The sequence below is a fragment of the Cynocephalus volans genome, chromosome 2 (assembly GCF_027409185.1).
Source record: "Cynocephalus volans isolate mCynVol1 chromosome 2, mCynVol1.pri, whole genome shotgun sequence".
NCBI classification, from domain to species: domain Eukaryota; kingdom Metazoa; phylum Chordata; class Mammalia; order Dermoptera; family Cynocephalidae; genus Cynocephalus; species Cynocephalus volans.
In genome coordinates this window covers 185,867,930-185,877,281 of record NC_084461.1, presented here as the reverse complement: position 1 = coordinate 185,877,281, position 9,352 = coordinate 185,867,930, and the positions used below count along the sequence as shown (strand labels likewise).

The 9,352-nt window shown below is 41.4% G+C and overlaps 1 protein-coding gene across 1 annotated transcript; it reads right to left on the bottom strand.

Annotated features, from left to right (window-relative positions):
- Positions 1-33: 33 nt before the first annotated feature.
- EIF2B1 (eukaryotic translation initiation factor 2B subunit alpha) lies at positions 34-9,295 on the bottom strand. Its single transcript, XM_063086574.1, has 9 exons — positions 9,165-9,295; positions 8,177-8,278; positions 6,986-7,122; positions 6,760-6,876; positions 4,924-5,040; positions 4,293-4,357; positions 3,230-3,305; positions 1,792-1,917; positions 34-933 (listed from the first exon to the last, which is right to left on the bottom strand). The coding sequence occupies exons 1-9, from the start codon at positions 9,175-9,177 to the stop codon at positions 769-771; spliced, it is 918 nt and encodes a 305-aa protein (XP_062942644.1). The 5' UTR covers positions 9,178-9,295; the 3' UTR covers positions 34-768.
- Positions 9,296-9,352: the final 57 nt, after the last annotated feature.

The following is a 9,352-nucleotide window of genomic DNA, read 5'->3' as shown; positions in this document are numbered from 1 at the left end:
TGGGTCAGCTTGCAATATTAATGCAACATCATATCAAAATCTTTCATATAATTTATTTGAAAAGATGCTGAATTGGTTCCCAAGTATAATTTTAAAAAGCTGTTTAGGACCCAAACACGTTTAAAGGAAACTCACATCTTTTACAGATACAGAACCTAAGTTTACAAATATTCCAGAAGGCATCTTTATAAGTGGTAAGCCATGAAGGGTACAACTGCTAAATGCTGTTTCTGCCTTCCTTGTGTTCTCTCCATACAGCCTCTACTCTATCTGTAAGCCAGATGCAAATTTAGCAAATGTTTCTTGCTTTTCCTACAAGGCACCATATGGAAAGGGTTTCCTGGCCAGCTGTTAGTCATTTATTGCAGAGGTGCCTGGCTGCTGTTAGGAACACCTGCTTTTTGGCATCTTTCATTGATGCTTTTGGCAAATCAGTATGAAGTGCAGGGGAAGATGAAGGGAGGTGGACTTGGGTACATCTTCTGTCTTCATGGCTAGTAACTGAACTTGTTATTTCTGGAAACTGAAAATGAATGAAAGTTTCTAGAAACTGAAAGCACAAAATTTAGGTTGGGTTTTAGAACCATGAACACCTTTTAGATGAGGCTGAGATTAGTAAAAAAGATTCTCCAAGATTTATGGTTTTGTCTTTAGCCATAAACCTTCATTAAAAAACAATTCAGTTTTGGCTGCACTCACTGGGGGTCAAGAGACCACTTGCCTGCCCCAACTCTGTGAGCTGTACGCTGATGGGAGAGGACCCAGAGGTTATAGATAGAGCTTGATGAGTTCATCACTGACTGCTGAGGGCGTCAACACACCCAGGTCTGTAAACAGCAAGGTGATTAAGGAAGGGGAGGTGTAGTCGACCCATGGATGCTCCTCTTTGAGGTCTTGTCCCGTCTGCACAGACTTGAGGGTATTTGCCTTATACTGAAGAAAGAAGAGCATATGTTAGTCCACCTGCACGTCTAGGGCTCTGAACTGGCGAGGCCTCGGCTTGAGCAGTTAGTGTGATAATACCTGAGACTGCTCTCTGGACATGGGGAGAAGCCAGCCGTCACACACTGGCAAGGGGGGCAGAGTTGCTCCCATGAGCCAGATCATGGCATAAGCTGGAACATGGAGTGAGCCAGATCACTGTGGCATAATGGCCAACATCCGTAAGTATAATGAAAAACCTAAACTCACATCCCCTCGTTTGTGTGCTGGATTAACTCCGCCAGACCCCTCAAGGTAACAATTTAGAGTAACTACAGAGAGCTTGCCATTTGGTGCCTGGCACCGTGCTAAGCCCTTCCCATGGATTATCACAGGATCTTCATAAACCAGGTAATACTATCCCATTTTACAGATAAACTGAAGTTCGGAGATGATAACAATGAAAGGACTTGTCTGGGGGCACATGGTTCATACATGGTGGAGATGGGAGCTGAGCCCAAATACTTGATTTCAAAGCATGGACTCTTCACCACCAGCTTCCCTGCCTCCTCTCAGCTCATATATGAGGATACTTCAAAAAATTCATGGAAAGATTGGTATTATCTTTCAACTCTATTTTTCCATGAACTTTTTGAAGTACCCTCTTACAGTGCTACTGAAGTGATGGAGAGACTGAAAACTGATTCTGGGGACAAATGTGAGTCCAAGTTCAACACCACCAATTAATCTCTGTTGGAGAAAATAGCAATGGGAAGTGAACAACTTACTGGCACATTGTTATTAGCCCTGCAGTTTTTCAAAGGTTTCAGTTTAGACTCAAGTACCTCTTCAAATATGTAAAACTCTTGCCTTAAACTTATCTGGGACGTCTTGCTGGTTTAGTGGGAAAAGCCGTACAAACTTGAAACTTTCTGCGACCACATAAAATGGCTTGTTCTGTGCTTTGGCACACACAGCCATCTGGTTGGTTCCAATCTGGGAAGTCAGAGAAAATGGAGAAGGATGAGCTCTTATAGCACATTCGAAGTGGAAACAACAGAAAGTGTATAAACAAATATACGTAATTCTGTCTTTGGAATCAAAGCAGACTTAAAAAAGAAAACAATAGATATTTCTCCAAAGATATACAAATGGACACTGAGCACATGAAAAGATGCTCAACATCATTAATTAGGGAAATGTAAGTCAAAACCACAATGAAATCACTTCACACCTCTTAGGATATCTATAATTTTAAAAAAACCAAGTGTTGGTGAGGGTGTAGAGAAATTGGAACCCTTGTATATTGGTGGTGGGAATGTAAAACGGTGCATGCAACCTTTGTGGAAATCAGTTTGGCAGTTCCTCGGAAAACTAAATATACAGTTATATGACATAGCAATTATACTACTAGGTATATATGCAAAAGAATTGAAAACAGGGACTCATATACTTAGATGTCAATGTTCATAACAGCATTATTTACAAAATCCAAAAGATAGAAACAACCCAAGTATCCATCAAGATTTGAATGGATAAACAAAATGTGGTCTATCCATACAATGGAATATTATTCAGCAATAAAAAGGAATGATGTTCTGACACAAGCTACAACTTGGATGAACCTTGAAAACATTGTGCTAAGTGAAACATGTCAGACTCAAAAAGACAAATATATGACTCCATTTTTTGAGGTACCTAGAATAGGTAAAATCAGAGACAGAAAGTAGAATAGAGGTGACCACAGGCTGGGGGGAGAGGGAATGGGAGTTAGTATTTAATGGGTAGAATTTGTTTGGGAAGAATAAGTTTTGAAAACAGACAGTGGTGATGGTAACAACAATGTGAATGTCCTTAATGCCACTGAATTGTACACTTAAATATGTTTAAAATGGCAAATTTTATGTATATTTTACTGCAACAACAAAAAACTTTCGTGAAACCTTTTCCAAGTTAAGCAATAGAGAAATTGAAATAAAATACTATATTGAGGTCAAATATGCTCAATTGAAATGAAAACAAAAACCAGACAAACTTCAATTTCAATTAAAGCCCATTTTGAGTAAATATAAATTACATTGTCTTAATTTACACAGATCAATCTCCAGAGAAGGAAATTTGAACAAATTCTTGTTGACCACTGCAGTGGCTTATGGAATTGGGCCACATTTCAGTACCATGATGAGGTCATGAAGCTAAACAAGCTTAGGAGAAGAGTGAACTGTAATATACAATACTGCTTTGGTGTTCTTGGTCAGAAAAACATCCCCATGTCTTGGGCAAGGAATTGGGAGAACTGATGTCCTACCTTGTTAATAATTCCTCCGTTTTCAACAACTCCTTCAGCACCAACTATGACAAGATCTACTTTCTCCATGATATAGCTAAGGAAATTAAAAAAACAACAACAAAAAAAACACCTTTTTATGCTGTTTTCTTGGCTCTTGTTAGCAGCCTCATCATCTGCAAAGATTAATATTCCATTTTCATCACAGTAAATTCCTCCCATAGCTACCTTTCTTCAAAAAAGTTCTTAACATGAGATGATCAGCCCCTGGCATTTGTTACCAGTTGTTTTCAGGGGCATTAAAACTTTTTTGATCACAACCCCACACACTGCTACCCAGTACATGCACATACATATGTGTGTAATGAAGCAAGAATTGCTTGATACAGTGTTCATCTTACTAATGTTCTACTTCAATACAAACAAAATGGAAATCTAAAAACCTGATGTGATCTGAAGTTGGAAAAAGTGTTATGTGATTTAAGAATCTTTCTAGTAGGAGGACAATTTACTTTTTGTTTTTTTGGTGGCTGGCTGGTACAGGGATCCGAATATGATTTACCTTTTAAAATGATGAATTAGTAGAATTCCTCTAAATGTTTTCTCTTGAACACATTTCTGATTTCCTTAACTGTCTGTCATTATGTGTTTTCTTTCCAAGAGCTTACTCCTGTTTTGTGAAATACACAGACAGTCCAAGGAATGAACATGTGACCTCGGTTTTAGGAGAGAAGTTGCATGGGTGAAACAAAGCACCCCAGTATGTCACTGAGGACAATCCATGGCTTTGGATGAAGAGACAGCACTAATTACCCTAACTGCTGACCCCAACAGACCTTTGCACCTTGCTCTTAAAATATACTAACACTTGTGTCCGTGATATCCCACAGCCCTGTCTTCTGCGTACACTATGGAGACCTCATAATGAGCCTGCAGGTGTAAGGCAACTATTAATTAAGAGATGGGATGCTACCAGTGCATTTTTATGATGGGATTCAAACCTTTAATCTGAAAAGCCTGCTCTGAGCCATCCCGGGGGATGGGCAAGGAAAGGTGATCATGACCAGGGAAGACGGGCACTTACCCAACAGCAGCATCCAGCACCACAGTGACAGGTACGTTGAGGTGGCAGAGGGCTTTGGCCATTTTCTTACTGAAGAAGACATTTTGAGAACATTAGAGAAAGTCCAAGAAAGCCCCAAAGTGATATCTGATGAGTCACTTAATTTGGAGAGTGATAAATCACGTTAGCTTGAAACAGTTAATACTAATGGACTGAGGGGTAGATCCCAAGACTTTGGACTAAGAAAACAAGAATTTGGATTCTTTAGAAAGAGGTATGCATTTTAGGAAAACTATACTCTTAGGGACTCTGGGTAAGAGATACAAATTTAGAAAAAAAAAAAGTTTTGCTTTTATTATCTTCTGGAGAGATGGGGACGTGAATTATCTATTCCTTGATAAAAACTTTTCATCAACACAATCTCTTGCTGTTCCTTTGATTTAATTATTTAAATAAAAATGCTAAATCCTGTCCTGTGACCTACTGCAAATGCACAGTGATTTTTCTTCCAGGGGCAGGAACCGGCACAATCAAAAGCAATGCTGACTGTATGGCAAATGGAGGGGCACATTCTGGTTCCTATTACAATGGGTTCTAATTCTCAGTTTGCTCTTCAAAATGGCAGCTGGGACTTAGCCAAATGGAAAGGTACTTGCCCTGATAAATCAGGCTGTGACTCTGTAATGTACACACTGAAACGCTTCTTGGCTGCCACGGCTGCTTCCAGGACTCTCAGGACCACTCTGGAGTAGGCGTGAGTCAATATTCTCTGTGGACCAAGAACACTTCATCAAAGGGGCAGGTTCCCTGGCGATCACCCATACTGTCTGCGCTGGAATGCCTGTTCCTGGGACCCTAAATTTCTCTGTATGCTTTCTTACACGTCAACTACAATCAGAAAGGAGACCTTGATAGTACACTGAGTTTCAAGCCCACCTACAAGCGGACAAAGCTTCTGACAGAGGACTACAGTATGGGTCTCCATTCCCATAGCAGGTGCAGAAGTGGAACTCACGCTGTGCTACTCACAAAAAGCCTAAATATCTGAAGGCTCTAGGAAGCTCTTTTGGGTTGGTTTCCCTATTTCCAAGACTCAATTTGCACACCTGGACCTTCAGGCACCAGGCAGGTGGCATATGTCAGTGCAGTGGGCCAGGAGGGCCAGCGGCAAAAAAGAAAAGCTAAAGGGACCAGTGCCCCTCAGCTCCAGCTGTCATCATGTGCTCTACTGTTGCCAGGTCATCTGACTTTTCTAGAGGAGCCAATGTTGAATGTTGGCTAATTTGTAAAAATTTATAAACACTGGGATAAACATAACATATTTGTGGTGCAGATACAATTTGTAGACACTTATATATAATCTCTGTTCTCAGGAAGAATGAAGAGGACTGTCTAATGCAAGAATATGGACACAGCTCCCTAGCTCCTTTCTGAGCCTCACCTGAGAGCTTACTAGAAACACAGGTTCTCAGGCCCTACCCCAGAACTATTGAATCCAAATCTGCATTTAATCAGGCCCCCAGGTGATTCATCTGCATGTTCAAATGCAGGTAGCATACGCACACATTACACTGCACTAGAGCAAATGGGACCTGCAGAGTCCTGACAGCACAGCGAGTCTGAGGATGGAAAGCGTTTCAGTGAGAGGCAGGCACAACCTTGCCTCCACTTGGCCAGAAAAGGCTTTGTTTGTAACTGGTTTTTGTGCAAGTTCCACTCACATCCATTATGTCATTTATTCAATGACATACTTCAAAGGTTGGGAAGGGGGTAATAAAACAGAGGATGCACTTTTAAAAGTCAAAATGCAAGTCAGTAATTTTATGGTCGGTGTAGACTAAGGTGGCACAAAGGACATATGCTGGTGGGAGAGACTTCTAAAAGTTTTATTACCCCTTTGCTGGGAGACTGGCTTAACTTGCGGCTCCTGTCTTTCCTCACTTATAAACATTTGGCAGCCTACATCACTGCAAGAGCATCTGAAAGGAAGCTAAAAAGAAAACCTCCATCCAGTGCTAACCTTTGTGGGAAAAACAGTCTTAATTCCAGGGTGGTAAGGCTGATGAAGCTGTTGTGTTGATATAATTCAGATTAATTTACTGTATATTCAATAATAAATGTACAGGTACTTCTTTAGTAAACGTCTCATTAAATCAATCATCCATGCTGTCCCAGTGTTTTTCTCTGCCTGTTTACAATGACAACCATCTATAATAATACCTATATTTATACTCATATAGCACTTACTATGTGCCAGGCATAGTGCTGAGCCCTTACACATACATCTAGTTTAATCCTTACTATAACTCTATGAGGTAGGTATTATTATTACCCTTATTTAACAGATGAGAAAACTGTAGTACAGAGAGGTTAAGTAACTTGTCCAAGGTTGCACAGTCAGTAAGTGGCACAGTCAGGATTTTACCTCAGATAGTCTGACTGTAAAGTCCTTGGTCCTAATTATCACACATGATGGATATCTACTCACCGTCCCATCTTTGATGAAAGTATGGCACAGATCTGCAATTTTATTTCTTGACAGTGATATTCTCCTGAGAAAAAGCTCTCCCCGTTCAATCATGATCTTTTTACATTTGGAGTAATCCTAGGAAGAAAAGAGTAAAATAAGGGCAAAGGAAAGATCCAGATAAAGGTGAGGATATCTGTAGCCAAACAGAAGTGGAAAGGTAACCTGGGGGAGGGCAGTGGCTTACAGAGTATTCCAGGGAGGTAAGGCTAATGAAGCGAAGGAAGAGCTCCCCGCCAGAGGAAACTGCCACAGAGGAGTCCACGCCACACAGGGTTTCTATGGCACTGGTGAGGTTTGCTCTCAGGCCCTGGATTGTCTCTCCTGAAATGATCAAACAAGGAATGAGATGTTCATTTTAGTATCAAAGCCCCATCCTGGGTCTGCAATTAATGAATTAATTCATTCACTCATTCATTCAATGAATATTTACTGGATGCACACTGTAAGCCAGGCACTGTTCCAGGTGCTATGGATACATCAGTGAACAAGACAGATAGGGCTCTGTTTTAGTGGAGCTCCCTTTCTAGTGGATGAGGCAGACAATAAACAAGCACACAAAGAAATAAGTGAGTTACAGACTATAATAAAGACAAAAAAAAAGCAGAATAGTGAGCAAGGTGGAGCTACTTAACAGGGATGGCGTTTTGGAGTGAGGGCCATTCAAACTGAGACCTGAGTAGGAAAGGATCCAGGGGCAGACTATAACAATGCAAAGGCCCCAAGACGGGAACAAACTTGGTATGAGAAACAAAGAGAGGCCAGCACAGCTGAAGCACAGTTCACTGAGGGACAACATGGAAGGCAATCAAGTAGCAGTGGCAGATGAGGTCTGCAAAGCAGTGTAGGTGAGACTAAGGTGTTCGAATGTTGTTGTAAGTACAATGGGAAGACACTGAAGGTGGTCTTAGAGACACATGCCTTCAGATTAAAGAAGCCTGCTTCATTATTATTATTTTGCTTATGCAAATGTCATGCTATACCCAAATGCTTACATTTAGAATGTTGAATTAGTAGATCACAATGAATATTAATACCAGAATTTATTCTGAACATTCTCTGTAGCATCTGCACAGAATCTGGCACAAGGCAGAAGCTCAATAAATACTTGTAAAGTTGAACTATTGCTGCAATTTAAGCTTCACGGTTAACTCAGTATAAAATGGTCACTCTTTATTCTAAGCACATTTTATTTATGAAACCCTTTGGATGATAATTTGAGGACTCTATCCGGGTTGAAAGACATGAAATGAAGGCAAAAGCTGAGCCTAGGACCGCATTACCTTCTGTAGGCAACATGCATCTCACTTTCTACATTTCCAGCAGCCATTAGAAAAATTTCCTAAGGCCGAGAGTGTTCAAGAAGGACCTTCTTTACCTTTATCTCTCTTCAAGAACTCCAGCAAAGTCCGGATGGCAGCCACTGCTGAGGCTATGTCACGATCATCTTTCATCTGAGACTTAAAGTATTTAATTAACTCTGGGAAGGGAGAAAAAAGTGATTCATCAAGTTCATTTCACAGGATTTAAGGCTAAAGAGTTTGTTAATAATTGTCGACCTTAAAAAGCAAAATAATTTTAAAAATACTGTATTTTCTTTTCAGGGTATTTGGTTTCAGGGACATGATAAATGTTGATGGGAATAGAGATGACGCTACTTTACTGTTTGGAAGATCTGTTTTCTATTCTGAAAAAGCTGTCAGTGTACCAAGACATAAAATTTAAGCTCTACTAAATGACAATGAAAAGTCATTCTTCTAGGCCCTATGTTCTGAGACATCCCAGAGACAACTCACCTTACCAATTTCTCCTGTACACTTCCAGACAGTCTATGCTGATTCAAGTCTACTCTCATACACATACTCGTATATACACATACATGTATAAGTAGAGTTCCACTCACACCCTTTATTTTTTTACATGAAAGGTGTTATATTAGTTTGCACTTTGTTTTTCACTTAATAAAACACCTTGATAACCATACTAGACGAGCACATCAAATACGCCTTCTTCTTTTAATTCTAGTAACAAATCCAACAGGGCAGGGAGTCCTATTCCTACTTCAAGTATAAGGAAATCAAGGCCTACACACTCCGTCCGAAAAGTCTCACTTTTTTGGATGAAGGCACTGGGAAAGAGCGTGGTGCGGAGGGCGGGGAGTGGGGCCTGCGGATACTCTCGGGGCCCATCCCCTAGATACGGGAGCGGCGAGGGGGATTCAGTCGTGACTAGAGAAAACACATCCAGCCTAGCAACCCGAGCTTAGAAAGCGACCTCTCCCAGAGCACAGCCTAGGCACGGGAGGTTGTGGGGACCCCTGAGCGGCTCCGCTTTAGGCTCAGCAGCCATGGCCCGTCCCAATTTACCCTTGTTGTCCATGGTGGCTTCCGGACCGCCGAGCTCGAGGGTTCAGAGGACGCCCGCTCTGCCTCGGTAAGTCCGGTGACCGCTCCGACTTGCGAGCCACCGACACTGACAGCGTAGAACACACCTCCACACCCCACTTCCGTCGCCTTGGGGGCGGGGCCGAGAGTACGGCGAGCGGCCCGGGCCA